Below are 19,253 nucleotides of genomic sequence, written 5' to 3' on the forward strand. Positions count from 1 at the left end.
TTATATCATGCAAAACCGGGTGTCCACATAGATACTATTTAGTTATATTAAACAAAAAAGTCACTCTCTCTGATCCCTGCAAATTCAAAGAAAGGGTCTGAGTATGCCGATGACTTGGTTATGTTTTCTCTCTTCTATATGCTGCCAATAGTGTGTTCACTTGACAATCTGATTAATTAAAGATATGTACGATTTGTTCAATGCCGATAACCAATATTTGGAACCGATATGCATTTACAGTGAAAATGAAAATCTTTTAGTCAAAATTCAGATTTTGGACACACCTCCTCTCCCTGTGCCAGACCTAACCTAATTCAACTTAAAATCCTCCTTGGAGTACACTGGACCAGGGCTAAACTGGCCAAGATTTTCCCTAGCGCTGACCCTGCTTGTCCCCGCTGTAAAAGTCAGCCAGCTGACCACATACATATGTTCTGGTCTTGCCCTTATCTCAAGACATTTTGGGCAGACATATTTCAGGCCTACTCCAAAATGTTTGGTATAGACATCCCTCCAAACCCAATATGTGCCATATTTTACACAAGAAACAAAATCTCTTAAAGGCAGGGCTTATGCTGTTATAGCATTCACCTCTTTTCTTGCTAGACGTCAGATATTACTCCTGTGGAAGGAACAAACATCACCCACATTCGGTAGATGGATGAGAGACATTATGTTTTTCCTGAAAATTAGATACACACTGAAAGGCTCCATACAGCGCTTTGAGAGGACTTGGACCCCCTTCTTGACGTACTTTGAAAGCTTACAAATCCCCTTACAGGAAACTGACTAGATGATGACACCCGGTGTGTATCTTTTTTTTCTTTATGTGTTTATATTTATAGGTATTTACTTTATAGTAACATACTTTATTACACATATTAATGTGTCTATTTCTTAGGACAGACTGTAGGGTTTGGACTGGATGGGGTTGAGGTTGGGATGAATGGATAGGATGAGGGTGGGGTGGATGGTTTGGTTATTGCTATATTGCTGTTTTATACCACTTGTACTGCACTTTTGTACGGCCAAGATTTGAACTGCTTGTTGTTCAGAATTGTCTTTTTATTGGCAAAAATCTATAAAAATTCAGATTTTGGGGCAGCTGGAGAGCTCACCTGGTAGAGCGAGCGCCCCCACATCAAGGTTTACTCCTTGACGCAGCGGCCGCGGGTAAGACTCTGACCTGCGGCCTTTGCTGAATGTCATTCCCCCTCTCTCTCCCCTTTCATGTCTAAGCTGTCCTGTTCAAATAAAGCCCTAAAATGCCCCAAAAAGAATCTAAAAAAAATAAATAAAAGAAATTAAGATTTTGGAATGTTGTAAACTCCAACACAAAACTTTGTTTAAATGCTTTGAGCAATTATTTAATAAACTTGAAAATTTCAATATAATACCTAGTAAAAGATAGTCAGATAGTGTTGTGGGTGGGACATTAAATCAGACTCAGTGGTGAGAGAAACCAAAGCAGAGGGACAGACACAGAGCTGTAGCCGAGCCAAAGTAACGCACTTTTTATTATAATTATAATTAACTTCGCAGATACAGATAATCTACAATCGTCAAAAACGACCTGATAATCGGCCTATCCCTAGTAAGTAGTCTTCCCTGAATCCGAAGTGGTAACGTTATTAAAGTGTGCAGTAATATATTGATCACATTTTACACATGGTTTAAAGGATGATAGAGATACATCTGAGATTATATGTTCATTGTACATGTGCTAAGCCTATTACTGTTGCCGAGTGTTGTGCCTGAACGCGTTCATTGAATGATAGTTCATGACCTCGTTCATATTTTGGGCGATGGTGAACTGAACGTATTGTATTACTGCCTGATGAACGTGACTGTGAACTTGTTCATTCTGGTGTCTGTGAACGGCACGCTCTCTCAGTTTAACTTCATTCAATAGGGTGCCAGATTTCTATCGAGCCTTCCAGGCCAAAACCAGGCTAAAACACACCGTAAACAGGCCTTAATATGTAGCGGAAAAAAATACACAATCTGGCAACATATATATATATATATATATATATATATATATATATATATATATATAACATATATGTTTATTTTGTCAGATGGGTTTACAAGTATAACATTGATTGATGGATGGACTTGGATGTGTGTCATTTGGACACATCTAAATGGAGTTTTAGGTTTAGTGTGGGCATCGTCCATACTCCAAGGTTATTGATATCAAAACTGGATCCATGTCAAAGTGAGGAAGAGGCAGAATATTGGGCCGCATCGACAACATACTTGGTGCGATTGTCTGCAATTTACACCTTTCAGTTGTTAGTTTAATTTAAGGGAAACAATGCATTGGTTTTTCCAAGAAAAACAGAAGTAAAGTAAACAGAATAGTACTGTAAGAGCACATCCTGACTTGCTTCATGCCCTACAGCAAAAACACTTTCCTTTGTGCAATTTTCCCTCCATCGCTGTCACTCCCAAGGAACTTCCCCTCTCTTTTTGTCTCTTCTCTGTCTCCCTCGCCGCGCGGCACTCTGGGGCTCGTTAGCACCGGCGTCAGTGATTAAAGAGCGCTGGTAATTAGATACACATGACACCATTCTGACTTGACTGGCTGGCTGGCTGACGAGCTGCAGAGTCTACCGGCAGACGAGCCCAATGTTTTACTGTTCACAGTCAAAATCCTTCCCACTTATTAGTCCAGATAGAGACTTGTACATGCATAACTGATCATTTCAGTGCTGTGCATGATGTTCTTTAAAATGAAATGTTAGTCTCCCCAGAGACTCTCAAATATTCAGGTATACACTATATGGCAATAAAGCATGCATGTTTCTATATTTACAAGGTTGTTTCACACAACTTTTGTATTCATGAAAACAGCAACATTTCAAAGTGGCTTGTTTGGTGCATACTTTTCCATGTAGCTCTCAGTCTCGTCCCCCCCTGACCCAACAAAAATCGCAACATGACAGCAACTCACTTTCTTTGAGAATGCAACCCTAATAGTTAACTGCGCCACCTGTTGCCAAAGTATCATCACTGACATGGAGCTGGAATATAATGAAGCTGACTAGCTTTAAGGTTTCACGTTGCCTCGAGCAACCACGGAAAATACTGAGCATCCACGTGTGCCAGACTGCCTGTAGACTACATTCATTTAAAATTAAACATTGCAGTTGGTGCTAAGTGGAGCGTGTGAGCGCTGATCGCAGTTACGTGTCAGTTAAACTTCTCATCTCCAATCCTATCTATAGAGCTCCAGCCAGCTCACAGCGGGGTCTGTGGAGGTGGGAAGGCCGGGCGGCAAGCCAGCGACCCCGGCAGGCACCCGCGGGCTGTCACGTCAGACTGTGGAGCTTCTGAACTCCGACACAGTCGGACCAAATTTGCAATTAGCCATCAATTTTCGTAAAACAGCCCATATGTGACCTCTACATAGTTGATTTCTCGCATAAAAAATTCTCAGAAGTGAATTTAATAATGAAATAGCAGACGAACAATGTATAAAGTTTCCAGTTGTTGGCCACAACAGCAATCCATGGTTGTAGTGATTGTTGCAGCGCTTTGCACACCAACACACTTACCTTTGAATGTCTGATTGGGCGGGCCAGCTGTCAATATGGGTTATTAATATGGGTTATAATACTAGTTTTCTAGAGGAGTAACTTAGTATTTGAAGTAATGCAGTAATGTTGGAAGTGTGCATTTAGTTTCCATGCTTATTGTGTTTCCACAACAATGTTAGTAAGTAAATCTACTGAAATGGCCACCATAATAGTGGAGTGTGATGTGTAAGATGAGAAAGCAGAGGTTAAGACATGTATGTCATGGTTGTAAAAAAAAAAATGTCTATCTGTACATCTTTGCCAAGTGCAAACCAGTACAAAAGGCATGAATAAATTGTTGGAGAGGGTCGTGCCTTTTTTCTCTATCATTTTGGAGGGTCATAGAAAAATGTATTGCTATCGAAGGGAAGGTCAAGTCTATTTTGACTAAAGATACCAAAAAATAAACAGTCCCTAAGTTAGATCAAAAGAGAGGAAAAAGGCTAGCCAGCAGCCAGTTAGCTTTCCTCAGCACGCAAGGGTGAGGGTTTGCACATGGACGGTAAGGACATATGGACCCTACCGTCCATATGCATCATATTTTGGGAGCACAAAACTGTCCATACCAATACTTGAATTAACTTGTTTACATTATCTTACTGCCAGACGTGGAGGAGGTGAGAGCTGTTCAGTGTCATTTTTCTTTTGTTTACAGTAAATAAATAAATAATAAACAAATACAAATCTTAAAGTCAAGTTCATAAAGTCACTTTCTTTACATTCATTTGATTCCCAATCAAGATACACTGGGAAGAATTGCTTTCCATTGTTAATATGTACTTAAAAACTGTTCTGAAATGCAAAATAATAGAATTTTAATCATGTGATAAAACATGCGATTAATCGTGATTAACTAAAAAATGAATCGTTTTACAGCCCTAATATATATATATATAGATCTTGGTGGTAGTAGCAAATATTCAAATTTCAATAATAAAATAAAATATATATATATATATATATATATATATATATATATATATATATATATATTTATATGATAAACACAGATGTACTAAGTTTTTATCCTATTTAGAATGTATAGTCAGTTTGAACATGAGCAGAAATCTCACTGAAACACATTAAAGTCCTGGGGTTTTAGAAATGAATTATGTATCATTTATGTCAATAAGGCCACATGCACATTTAAAGAGGTTACTTATTCCACAAACAAAAGACACAGCTGAAGAGAATGCCTACATTTGTGTTGACTTAGCAGGGATAACATTACATTGGAAAAGTTGATCTAAAGGTCGAATAAATATTTGAAAGCAGTACAGGATGCCTGGAAGCCTTACTGCATTATATTCTATTACATTCATGATATTTTAAATTGCCACCTGATGCCTTACTTTTGTGTTTTGCTTTACATAAATAAAAGACATTTCCACCATATATTGATGCCACAAAATCTACCTAGCACCTCTATTTAGAGGTGCAATAATTAACTCATTATATCTCATTTGTTTAAGGCGGATTTTGTTATTTTTGGACAGAGCCAGGCTAGCGGTTTCCCCGTGTCCGGTCTTTATGTTAAGCTAAGCTAACCCACTACAGATATGAGAGTGGTATTGACCCTATCATCTAACAAAAAACATTGCTGTAAGGCTCAACTTTGAGGATCGGGAGTTAGAAGAAGACTATCTTCAAGACTCAATTTTAAAGAAGCATTTTGAGAAATACTGTATGTTGAAATATGTTTTGGGGTTTTTTGTGCCAATAGTTGGATGACAAGGTTGATACCACTCTCATGCGTATGTGTGAGATATTTCAAAAATACAACTAGCAGCACCTTAAGCTCACTAATTCACATGTTCTATCCCAGTAAAAAAAGGTAAATATGGCAGTTTGTAGTGTAACAGGAGTTATTACATTAGCTGGTAAAATAAAACATGGGACAGAGTAAAAACTTGCTGTTTCACCTGCCTATGCTAAGCTAATCGGCTACTGGCTGTGCGGCCTCATATTTACCATAGTGGTATCAATCTTCTCATCCAACTCAAGGCAAGAAAGCCAATAGGCTACACATATTTCCCAAAGTGTCAAACTATTCCTTTAAACTTCCAAGTGCTGACATCGACCTTAAAAATAGGTTTAAGGGAAACAGACTAGTAATAGAGATGTAATCCAGCCCCTCGCTTTAAACCCTGTGCAGCAGTGAATCAGCTGGCTCCTGTTGAATAAACCATGAACTAAATGCTCCGGTACGGGCCATCATGCTGTCTGCAAGGCCTCATCTCGCACTCCTGTCTCTCTCCATGTCTGCTACTTGTCAGTTTGTCTTTCTCAAATGATTTATGTCTTGCTTTTCTCTCTGTCTCAGTCTGTTAACAATGACGCAGCCAGCTATTTTCATCCAAATCTTTGTCCTCATCCTCCCTCACCTCCTTTGACACACACACACACACACACACACACACAAATAATCAATAAACCAACTCTTGTAAGTTAGATAAATTACTTGAAAGAAGTAAAAGTTATTTCATATAGTACGAAAACAAAGAAGAAGGAGTTCTCCAGGCAAACAATGTAGATTGGCCATTGGTCGTTGGGTAATCTGGTAACACATTCACAGTTCTGCTCTCTCCAACTCACTCTACGCAGTCAATGCTGAAAGTTGCCGCCACAGTGATAGGGACAACCTGTTTTCACTCCCAACTCGTAAAATACTGACCCTTCGTTATTGTCTCTCAGCGTCGGACACCGACGCAAAAATCACCCTTTAGCCTCTGTATGGCAGAGCAGCAGCTCGACCGCGGCGCTGTAAAATGACGTAGTATTAAGAGCGACAATGGTAGCAAGTAGTATGAAAGACGAAAAAATCAGTCAAACAACACAGGCCTTTCACCCAGGAGACCGGGGTTCGTGCCCCGGTCCTGTCCAGCGTGTCACTGAAACGTAAATTTTCGAACCCCACCTACGATCTTTTCCTGAACCTCACTGTCCCGTTCTTGTGCCGTCACGTCAGTTAAACGTACGTGCCGACCCAGAGCGTCAAAAAGTGACACCAAGAGTCCCGACCAAGCGCGTCTAAATGTGACGCCAAAGGGCTAGACGCAAGTCCCTAGAGCGTCACATATTTGACGCCAAGGGTCTATATATGACACTAAAGGAGACTTTTAGCGTCCACAAGGCTCTTTATAGAAGAAAAGTCACTTGAGAGGTCTTAAAAGTTGCCAAATCTAAAGAGGAAATCAATAAATTGGCAACATTAACTATAAATGATATGACAATCACAGAGATGTGCATGGAATTCAGAACACATTAGTCAAGTGATACTCAGTGATGATAACTGCCGCAAAAAGTAGAACCAAACTAACTTTCAAGCAGAGATGACTGGAGTAATGGCAACTCGGATGTATCGATGCATCGTTAATCGGTTAAATAATTATTTAATTCATTATCATTTTTATTTCATATGTTTGACTTCAAATTTCACTGTGTTCTTATTTTATTTTTTTAAAGAGATTTATTTACTATTTATTTTGTTACTTTTATATGGGATTTGTTTTAGAAATCTAATTATACATTTTTACTTCATTTTAGTTATTTAAGATAAAATACAATTTCAGGTGCACTTTTGATAAGTGGACACATGTTGTTGTAAAGAGTATATATAAATAAAAGGGATATTTTTCAGTCATTTGTCTGCTCATTCTGTTAAAAAGAAACGTGAGAAAAACATGTCATGATCTTAAAATCGTGAATCGTATTGTGAGTTGATTGTATCGTTACATCCCTACTTGCTATAATTCATTAGCTAGGGGAGTGTGCAAATATTGTTGACAGAGATCTAATTCTCATTTCTGAACGTTCTCTCAATAATTGCTTAAGACAGAATAAAAGGACTGAGTAGTTAGCATGAGCTATGATACCATAGCAGAAAAAGAGAAGAAAGAGAGAACCAGAAAGAGACAATCCAGGAAAAAAAGAGGACAGGTTGATCTGCCAGGTGGAAAGGGAGTGCACAGGTAACCAAATACCCAAACAAAATACAGCCAAAATGACTTTCATTAATGTAACTGCCACACTGAACAGAAACAGCTGCACACTCCTATTAGCTGTGAGATTGTAATTCTGTCTAGTCTTGACACCATGGATAAACAAGCCTCCCTAACTCCGTCTGCTTTCTGTCTTTATGTCTTTAACACTGTGACGATAATTAGCAGATGGCTGATGAGTCACAAGGCAAGAAGCAAAAAATAAATAAATAAACCTACCCGCTAACCGATGACAAAGACAGATAGAAAATGTCTGTGTCTCTCCACCAAGTTGTCAAAGTCCAATGTATTTCCCTTTAATTAGATCAGGTGTCAAAGTCACATGGCTTTTGAAACAAAACTGGATCAAAAGCCCCACACAACCATGGTTGACCCACACAGCAAGACATTCAATAGTGAGCATTACATTGAGATTTTTAGACACTGGAATCATTATTTTCATCGCTGACAGGTGATTGTTTTTTCTTTGGCTGGGACTGTACTGTACATGCAGCATCATCAACAAAGAGGAAGGGACAGATACAGACGTCAAAGCCAGAATAGGAAAGGCAAGGCTTCCTACAACTGAAGAATATATGGTGCTCAAAAGGAGGTACAACAACAAACTCAAACGTAAAATCAGTCCTGTTCTATGGAGCCGAGACCTGGAGAACAACAAATTCCACAATCAGCAAAGTACAAACCTTGCATTTGATACAGTCGACCACGACATATTACTTGACCGATTGGAAAACTGGGTTGTTCTTTCTGGCTCAGTACTAAAGTGGTTTGAATCCTATTTAAAGAATAGGGACTACTTTGTGTCTATAGGTAATTATACATCTGAGCATACAAATATGACGTGCGGAGTTCCCCAAGGCTCAGTTCTGGGGCCTCTTCTGTTCAACATCTACATGCTTCCACTGGCTCAGATTATGAAAACAACAAAATAAGTTACCATAGTTATGCGGATGACACACAAATTTACATAACCTTATCGCCAGGGAATTATAGCCCAATACAACAACTGAATATGTGCATTGAACAAATTAACGACTGGATGTGCCATAACTTTCTTAAATTAAATGAAGAAAAAACTGAGGTGGTTGTTTTTGGAGCAAAAGAGGAACGATTAAAGGTCAACACTCAAACTCAAACGACAATGTTAAAAACAACAGACAAAGCCAGAAATCTTGGTGTAGTCATGGACTCAGACCTGAATTTTAAAAGCCACATTAAGAAAATTACAAAATCAGTCTATTATCATCTTAAAAATATATCAAGGGTTAAAGGACTTATGTCTCAGCAGGATTTGGAAAAACTTGTCCATGCTTTTATCTTAGGTAGACTTGACTACTGTAACTACTACTGTGTCTTTACAGGTCTCCCTAAAAAATCAATCAGACAGGTGCAGCTGATTCAGAACGCTGCTGCCCGAGTCCTCACTAAAACCAAGAAAGTGGATCACATCACTCCAGTACTGAAGTCTTTACACTGGCTTCCAGTGCCTCAAAGAATTGATTTCAAAATACTTTTGCTGGTTTATAAATCACTAAATGGTTTAGGGCCAAAATACATTTCTGATCTGCTACTACACTATGACCCACCCAGACCTCTCAGGTTGTCTGGGACAGGTCTACTTGTTGTCCCCAGAGTCAGAACTAAACAGGGGGAAGCAGCGTTCAGTTTTTATGCTCCACATATCTGGAACAAACTCCCAGAAAACTGAAGGTCTGCTGCAACTCTCAGTTCTTTTAAATCCAGGCTGAAGACCTATCTTTTTAATGTTGCCTTTCTTTAAATAACCTATTTTTAACTGCTCTTTCTTTAAAATTGTTATACTGCACTGTACATTTTATTCTTGTCTTTTAATGATTTTAAATTGTTTTTAATTGTTTTCTTATTGCTCTTTACATTTTATTTTTTGTCTTTTAATGCTTTGAAATTGTTTTTAATTGTTTATTTTAACTGTTTTTTAATGTTTCATGTAAAGCACTTTGAATTGCCTTGTTGCTGAAATGTGCTATACAAATAAAGCTGCCTTGCCTTGCCTGCCTTGCCTTCGTTAAACGGATGCATGAGAAGAATTCTGAAAATCCATTGGCCAGACAAGATCACAAATGAAGACCTGTGGACGAGGACAAAGCAAACACCAGCTAGAGACGAAATTGGACAAAGAAGATGGAGATGGACTGGGCGCACCCTTCGTAAACCAATGTTGAATAACACCAGACAGGCTCTGATGTGGAACCCCCAGGGGAAGAGAAAGAGAGGTCGGCCTACAAACACCTGGCAGATGGAGTTTCAGATGGACATAAAAAAAGATGGGATACAGCTGGTCGCAGATAGAAAATAAAGCCAGCGACCGAGTTCTCTGGAGGTCCTTTGTCGACGGCCTATACCCCCCAAAGGGTGTCAGGCACACAGTAAGTAAGTAAGTACTGTAAATGCCATGGACACTACGTTTTTCATTCCACTATGGCAGCTTTAAGGCGCTTTTATCAAGAAGAAATTGTGGACAGTAAATATAGTGTGCTATATAGAAGGTAGGCCTTTTTTACAGCAGACATTTTGACTTGTGATAGGTGGTAAACACAATGATTTGAAGGCACCCAACTGTGCTTCTCGATGTACTAACTCCTAATATTCGCATCACAGTAGTGGGTGGAAATGCACATTCATCTGCATTTTCTTCACGCTGCATTTGGATGGAAACTTGACTATCGTGAAAGTAAGCCAGCATGCACAGCACCAGGATTGTGAAACTGCAGCGCTGCGGAGGAGGGCCTGGCTAGTCCACACAGCATTCTGGGATGGGAGAAAAACGTGCCCTGGTTTATTGGCATTTCTAATACCAATAATCCTGCTGTAAAAAAGCCTCGGGAAGGAACTTGTTTTGGTGGAACATGCACGTTTAAAGCTTTTTTTTGGCCGTGCAACAGAAAACTCAGATTGGACAGATAGTCTAGCTAGCTGTCTGGATTTACCCTGCAGAGATCTGAGGAGCAGTTAACCATAGTCCTCAGAAATCCACCGGAGTATAGAATGCAAAGAAAGAAAGTGAAAAGTGACGGACATCCGGCCGAAGTGAGGGACATCCGGCGGAATTTCTGGCAGCACCTGAACAATCTCGGAAATGAAACGTTCGTCGATATAGACTATCAGACACCTAACTCATTGGTACATTGAAGTTGTTGTGCATGCTGGCTCACTCATAATAATCATTCATGTTATTAGTAACTGCTTTTTCCTATGGTATTAAGTCAAATCTGATGTAAAAAAAAGCCCTATACTTGCAGTTTACACTGAGTAGGGGGCTAGTCTACAACCTCTCAATCATTTTCAATTTCCATGGGGCGTTGTCAACGCTGCAGACCAAAATGCCTCTGGAAGCAATTAAATAAACCAACAACCAATCACAGCAATGGAACGGCGAAGCTCTGAGCGGCACATGCAAGTTGGGGCGGTGCTCGTTCCGTTTTGAAGTAAGAAAATAAAGGGCGGCCGAGTCACAAACCCTAATTCCCTAATTACAGCAGAACAGTACACCATTTTTTTTTTCTGAAAACATTTGAGGCGAGAAATAGGCAATACAGTAACAGAATCTTGATTCACGTTTTATCAGCACCGGCTAGTTTGACAGTGTGATCGGAGTTTCGTGAGCCTGACGTGTGGACACAGCCTGCAAGTCACGTTCGGTAAGCATGACGCTTCTACAGTCATCGTCTTAAACCCACCCCATGTGGGATAAACGGTTGCGATTGGCCCATCCACGTTCTGGACGGCTGGAAAGCTGTCTGCATGTGAGGGGGGAGCCAGACGTATCTGCCTGAGCAAATGAAACATGAGCTTGCAGTGTTTGTCTGGTTCCCAGGCTAGGAAAATGTAATTCATGTTTCAAATTAATGGTGCAAAAGTTGAATTACATTTTGTGCAATTAAAGTGCAATTACAACTTGATTTCATTCAGTCACCAGCTACAGAAAACATGCAATTAAAATAATAGCCCAAGTTATTATTTCATAACATTTCTATTTTTCCTTGCAAAAATTAAGTTTTAAACAGCAGCAGCTCAGTGCACTGTGTCAGATTAGAGGTGCTGCTGCGAGTGCCAACAGTAAACTAAGTGCTGTCAAATGATGCAACCATTTCATAGAATTATTGGCTGCTGAAACACTCCACTTGCTTCATAACAATGTCTTTGAGTCAGCCGTAATAATCACGCACACGCTCTCACACACAAATACACATGCAAAGAAGCTTGGGCATACTGATACATTTATTCTTATATTACACACTAGCACACACACAAAAATGCTCACCGATGCATGCAACTTGTATTTGAAGTAGATGTGGATAAATAAGGCACACACACACACACACACACACACACACACACACACACAATAAAGCACACACTCCTCGGCTTGTTGTTTCAGCAGCTTTAGAGCAGGAAGGCCGGCCCTGAAATCTGTGCTATCCATGTCAAGGCAAAACTCTGCCAATTAAACCTCAATTACTGACCCGTGGTCAGATATACACTTTCTCTTATTCCCTCGCTCCTCTTCCTCTCTTCGTCCTGCTCTTCTTTCTCTTTCTCACTGTTAGCTCAGTGAGAGAGCCCTCAGAGGGAGAGCCCTCTCAGACTCTCCTTCTGTCATCCCTCCCTCCCTACCCGCACCTTCTTTTCTTTTAACAATCCTCTCCTCTCCCCGTTAGCATCTCCATTCTCCCTCTCTCACTCATTAAAACAGTTCCCAGGAGAGAGGAGGAGGATAAAAATAGCTCTTCTTCAGCTTCTGCTCGCTGGTTCTTTCTTTCCAGCTTGCATTCCTTACATCAAATAACTACGCTTTCTTCATAATAACCAGTTTCTTCTTCTCTCTTTGCCCCTCACTGACTCTCAGTCTCTCCTTTCTCTCGGTTCATCCACACACATATCTGCCTCTTTAAAGACAGTTTGCAGCTGTGTTTCTAGCAGCAATGGAGTTGTTGAAACACCCCAAGAGGCTGTTATCATAAAGTTGCACCAATTCCGCAGCTTGTTTGTGAGAAAGATCTGCTTTATTGTTGAAACAACTAATCAGTGCTTGGGATAAGATCAGCGTGAAATAAAAGTGTACATTTTATTTCATGCATTTTAAATCTAAAAGTCTGTTGTAAAGGTTACAGTCATCTCTTAGAATGTCTACAGCAGGGGTTTTCAACGTTTAGGCCAAGGACCCCTAATCTGAAAGAGAGATGGAGCACGGACCCACTACTTCATATATTGTAAAAAATGTAGTTGCATAATAAACTGGGCCTACAAAACGTGTAGGGCGACCTAAAGGCCTATGCACATACCTTTTATGGTGCCCTACAATAAGCTACTATTTACATATTCTTATACCTTCATGTTTTAATTGTCAAACATACATGTGGAAGGCATAGTGAATCCTTAAACTTAATTTTATCTGTACACATCAGTGGCTGGATACCTTACAGGCCAGTAAGCCTATCATCAATGCTGTTGAGGTTTTTGTTGTTTTTTTACGAATAGGCTGATTTATCTTTGCTAATAATATGTTGGATTCAAGGTAATGTATATTTTTTCTCACACACACACACACGTCCGACAGATGACTAAGCAACGACGATCGACAGAATCGTCTTTACAGAGATACATTTGGGGAATATAGCTGTGAGAGGAGGCAAAGAAGTTAATGGTTTGTATATAGCAGAGAAACCCCCTCCATATACACACACACACACACACACACACACACACACACACACAAATGGCTATCGGGCTGCTATGAAAGCACAGCTTTTTTATGTTAAATTCTTGTAGTCAACGACAGTGATAGGATAAAAGAGGAGAGGGGGGGAAAAGGAAAAGATGTAAAGGGAGATAAGCAAGATAATGTGAAGAAGATGACAAGATAGAGAAAGAGAGAGAGAAAGCAGCAGTACATGCAATGCCACAGGGTTTAAAAAAGTACTGGCACAGCTACACAGTTATATAAACTTTACGCTTTTGAAAACACTTTAACGTCCCAACATGCTAAAAATACAGCTCACTGCAGCAGCAGCAGCTCAGACAGCAGACAAACGGAGCTCCGTGCTCAGTAGTTTTCCGCTATACACAAGGCTTCAGAAACACTAAATCTCACCATCTGTGTTGAAACACAATCGTCTGTCTGAAAACCTTCCCAACAGGGCTGTAATAGTTCAGAAACAGTTTGTTGGAATTTTTGCCGCTGGAAGCAAAACTTGCAAGTCTTTTCCATTGAATTTGGTTTTAATAATTTGATAGGGCAGCTGAAGACAGGAAAGGGGGGAGAAAGAGGGGGGGATGACATTCAGCAAAGGGCCACGGGTCGGACTCAAACCTGGGCTACTGCGGTAAGGACTGAGCCTTAGTACGTGGGGCGCACGCTCAACCAGGTCAGCTACCAGGGCGCCCCAATAATCCCCCAAAAATCTAATATTATGATTACTGCGTAGCACGTGTACAACTGTGGATCCTCTTACCGTGAATCAGAGCCTATCAGATGAAATCACTAACACATGTCATTTTTACATTACATTATAGAGTAGATCTTGGAACATTCTCTAATGGATAATGTTCAACAAATCCATTATATGAACTAATAAAGAGAATCATTGAAATCACTCACCATCTTTGTCGGCTCTTCTGAATATCTGTGAACAGAAACGCGAGACAGTGGCGTTAGCATCATTAAAGTATCTGCAGTGAGTTGCAGGAAGCATAAACAAGAAGAATGTACAATCATATAAAAGCCATAAAAGGAGGGCCGTTTCAACATTCTTTGGATTCAAGCAGTTAGGAAAGTTACTTTTCAGTGACTGAGCAGTAGTAGTGACATGGGGTGGACAGGAGAATCGCCGTGGGCTTGTCCAGGATCTGAACCCTGAACCTACACCCACGACACCCTTTTTTTGCTTCACACTTGATAAATATCAACCATTGGAAACTGTTTTTGAAAAGGACAGGCACTTTCAAAAAAATACCTGGCAGGTGATTAAAGGAAAATGCCATGGCAATCACACACCACCTAAACCACACCCGTAGCTTCTCACCGTATGCTGATTGGTTCGGTAAGCTGGTGCTTCAGACACAACCGCGTTATGTGAAGCCTGACAGGATGGATTTTCATGCGACATGTGATCCGCATGACAGGAGATACGATAAATATACCACATTGTTCAATGTTAACTGATGTCTATTATACAATCTAAACAGTCACTTCTACTACACTCACTAAGGACTGTAGGATCGTCCAGGAATTGAACCCCAGGATCTCTTAGACCAACCTCCCCTAGACCAACGGGCCGTGAAATGTCCTGCGAGATTGCTCAGTGTACCATTTTGCCATTTTTTCCAGGTCAGGTCGCAGTGGAAGCAGGCCCAGATGCTCTCCTCCACTTCTGCGTACTCCAGGTCTTCTTAGGGGATCCCGAGGAATTCCCAGGCCAGATGGGATATGCAGTGCTTCAGGATTTTCTAGGCATGCACTGAGGTACCTTCCAAAGAGGACGTGCCCTGAATATCCCCCGAGATTCTCAAGTGGTACCTTCGCCATATGGGCGCAGCAGTTGTTTTCTCACTTCCTCTTTAGGATTAGGCATCAACCTGATGACTTCAGATTATTAGTCAAAATGGCAGATCCCAGCACAATGACGATTCCCGTACAACATTCTCAGGTGAACGTTAGTTACCCGCCTACCTACGGTTCCACCATCTGGGTGAAATTGTGAAATATGTCTTCAGTTTTCCAATAAAATCAGTGAAGTTTAACGACTTTACTGCCTTTTACTCTTTCTTCTACTTTTTGCATGAACAAAAATGTCTAGCTTCCACCAAGACTTGAACTTAGATCACTGAATTCAGAGTCCAGAGTGCTGACTATCACACTACGAACCCAGGTCAGGAAAGCATGATTTTCACACCCTAAGAAGCCATGCAACTTGAAGCCAATTAAAAGGCAATTCTCCATGTGGATGAAGTTGATTCTTTTGTGGACTTTAAATTAACGATTGGCTATTACCTCGATGACTTCAGATTAGAAACGAAAATGGCGGATTCCAGCACAATGAAGATTCCCCTACAACATTCTCAGGTGAACGTTAATTACCTGGCCAGGTCATGTTAATTGCAAGAAGGGCTTCATGTGGACATTTGTAAACTGCATAGTAGGGCTGGGCAATATGGAGAAAATATATCAAATATCACAATATTTTTGACCAAATGTCTCGATATCGATACCGCAACGATATTGTAGTGTTGACTATTGGTGCTTTCACAAAATATTAACACAATGAGATTTTTGATTAATAATAATCAGTAATGTGGCTATAATGACTAAGTGGGTAAAGGCAAATAACAGAACAGCTAGAACAGTCTGGTAGTTTCAGAAAATGACATCACTTTACTGTAATGCAGCCTTTAAAACCAGGAAAAGACAACACGATATTACGATATCCAAAATCTAAGACGATATCTAGTCTCATATCACGATATCGATATAATATCGATATATTGCCCAGTTCTACAGCATAGCCTTTTGTGACACGGTTTCAAATCTCGTTTTGTTAAATTACCAAGAAAAAGAAAGACATTCCAGGACCTCTCAAACCCTAAGCAAGAATCATACCCTTAGACCAACGAGCCATGTGTTTACAATGCCATAATTTTACATCCAGGAAATTCTGTCACTGACTTAAAAGCAATGATCAAGTTTATGTTTGACATGGTCTCTTTCCATGACTCCTATGTCAGATCCAGCTTTGTGATATTATTAGACGATAGGAAACATTTGACACAAAATGTTTTCCCAAGACTCAAACTTAGAAAGTGACTGCACCATTGTAATGAAGATGCTTAGTGTGCTACTGTGACTTAATCAACTCACATCAGCTTCAGTGTGAAATCACTGGTTTTCCAGAGGTGTTACACCTACGGCACCCTCTTTTGCATCACTCTTGATAAATATACCACATTATTTAAAACTATGAATCGTCAGGGATTTTGCTCTCACCCTGAAAAATCACAGCCCTTGAGCAACAAGCCACGAACATTTCGACATTTTGCACGCCGATAGTTGCTGCCGAGTTGCTAGCCCACACTTAGTCAGACTTTCAGTTTTGGTGCTGGTATTGTTAGATGATAGCACCAGGATGAAGTGAGGCAGGCTGTGACATGTTTTCCGTCCGTCTGTCTATAGATTTCAGTACCTGGGGACAGCACGCACATAGGCCCACACACACACACACACACACACACAAACACAACAAATGTGGTCCATCCAAGAATAACAAATTCATGTTGATGCATGAATGAATAATGTGGGATTACTATTTATTATTTCATGGGCTATTCTGGATTTGTGCATGCTGTATATACTGTATATAATACTAAAAACACTAAATAAAAAAACGAAGCATTCAAATACTGATTTGGACGTTGATTGCCATGGCAACGATCAAAGCTTTGAAGCTTTAAAGGTCAGCCCTAGTCTATAAATTGACATCCCTGGCTATAGAGCAGAACATTTACATTAAGACACAGTTCAGCAGAAGTGACAGATGGTTAAACACACTACGCAGCAAAAATAACCCAGTGGCCGAATAACTGCAAACATAAATGTTTAAATCCATAAATGTTTTAACTCGTACAGCCCGTACAGTCGAATCCCACACAAAGTGTGTCTCAACCTGATGAAGTTTAAGTGCAGTGGTGTGCGATAAGGCTTGCTAGGAGCCACCGTGTAGCAGGTGTAGCAGAAGATAAAAAGTCACAATTATTATGTACATACACATAGAAAAAAGCTGAATGATCGACACACCGATGATTACTTGCTGTGTATGTGTGCGCCGCATTCTATGCACGTACGAACACGGACGACCCTGGAAACTTATTTATAGGGGTCGGAATCACCAGAGGCCTCGCGATACAACATCATCATGAAACTTACGTCACGATACGATATTATTGCGATTTTATTACCTTTTTTCCAACTTCACATTTTTCCCTATCTGAAATGATGTCCCCAAAAGGAAACTTTCTCAACATCGGTTTCATCTAAAAAGATTCTCAGTTTGTTCATCTCACTTCAGTTTTATTGCTGCAAATTGGGATTGTCAAGCAGACAAACTGACCAACACATACTAATAGATTGATGCTTGTATTGCCACGGAAAATACTGCGATACTATGCTGCATAGATTTGATTCCCCCACCTTCCCTATGGAATTGAGAGTGGCAGGTCTGGTACTTTGATCAGTGTTTCAGAGTGAACTGTAAACTGTTCCTACTGACAACTGCCAGGAGACAGCACAATGATGGAGGAGAGGTGGAGGATGGAGAGAAAGACACAGTGATGATGGGGGGGGGGGGTGCAAAAGATGAAAGGAACAGACAAAGAAAGTGAGAGGGAGTTGATGATGATTCATCGCATGGATCAATCAAGTTTTTTGCCAAACATGCCTTTTAACTTGGAACACAGTGAACATGCAGATGGTCCGAAGAGAAGCGGGTTATGCTGCATGTGCGCGTTATAAGACGTTTCTTTGGACGTTTGGATACTGTCACCAGTGGGCTGTTGTAGCTGTAATTGTTCTTGGGAAGGAAACTGACAACTTTAATAGCTGTCTTTCCAACCTACAGGGAATAAGTGGGTGGTACTAAAATAATTTTGGTGTGGGGTATCCCTTCTAACGTATTCCCATTATACAGACAGTCCGTGAAGTACACAGCTTCCTGTACATCACACTTGAGAACAGAACTGGAGCAGAGCTTATTAGAGTTATCACTTCAAAATATTTGAAACTGTCTCTAAGAATGTCTTAAGACTTGACACATTTCGTTATCCAACAGGTCCTCCAGACCATACGACGATATAGGTTGTTTATTCCTACTATCTAATACGACCAGGGCTTTTAAATTGACCCGCCAACCCGCCAAATGCGGGTAAAAACCAGCTTTGGCAGGTAACATTGTAAAGTTACTAGCCAATTTGGCTGGTGGTGGTTTGAATCGACAGGCTGCAGAAACGATGTGACAAGTCAGTGTTACCAGATTGGTCCGTTTTCCACTAAGAAATTTGGGGCGGTTTTGTGTGCGTTTGTCTTGAAAACGTAATTTTTTTTTTAACACAGCTTGAAGTACTAATCCTACATTTCCCATGAACACTATGTTGTAAAGTCTCATACGCCTAGTAATCACTACATTCACTGAAACGGAGAAGACGAATGGAACAGCACGATACAAACCAGAGGAGTTGAAATCAAGTATTAAAGTTAGTTAGGAAAAAAAACCAAACATGTGGCTAGTGGAAAATCTGAATGGCTGGTAACTTAAAAATCTACTAGCCATGTTGGCTGGTGATCAAAAAAGTTAATTTAACCCTGTGACGCCTGAATTTATTCACAATTATATAAACAAATGTATTATGTGTGTTTCTGGCTCCAAGCTGATGCTAAATTAAGTTGAGATTGTTAATTTGTCTATAGCATATAGAATAGATATAAATTTTGGTATGATGCAAATTAGCGACAACAGGCATTCATGGTAAAATTCTTTACAAAATGGTAAAATTAATAAAACACATTTTCCCATCTCAGATATGTAGATTTTATTCATCTCACAAAGTAATTGACAAATAAATGAATCTTGACAACAGCAAGAAA

The 19,253-nt window shown here is 40.1% G+C and overlaps 1 protein-coding gene across 1 annotated transcript in view; it reads right to left on the bottom strand.

The window, feature by feature from the left end:
- necab2 (N-terminal EF-hand calcium binding protein 2) overlaps positions 1 to 19,253 on the bottom strand; it is a 182,444-nt gene that overhangs the window by 156,922 nt on the left and 6,269 nt on the right. The window contains exon 2 of the mRNA XM_039809186.1: positions 14,223 to 14,247. Coding sequence (XP_039665120.1) covers positions 14,223 to 14,247 — 25 coding nt within the window. The remainder of the gene's footprint in view (positions 1 to 14,222; positions 14,248 to 19,253) is intronic.

This window comes from Perca fluviatilis, chromosome 8, assembly GCF_010015445.1.
Source record: "Perca fluviatilis chromosome 8, GENO_Pfluv_1.0, whole genome shotgun sequence".
NCBI classification, from domain to species: Eukaryota; Metazoa; Chordata; class Actinopteri; order Perciformes; family Percidae; genus Perca; species Perca fluviatilis.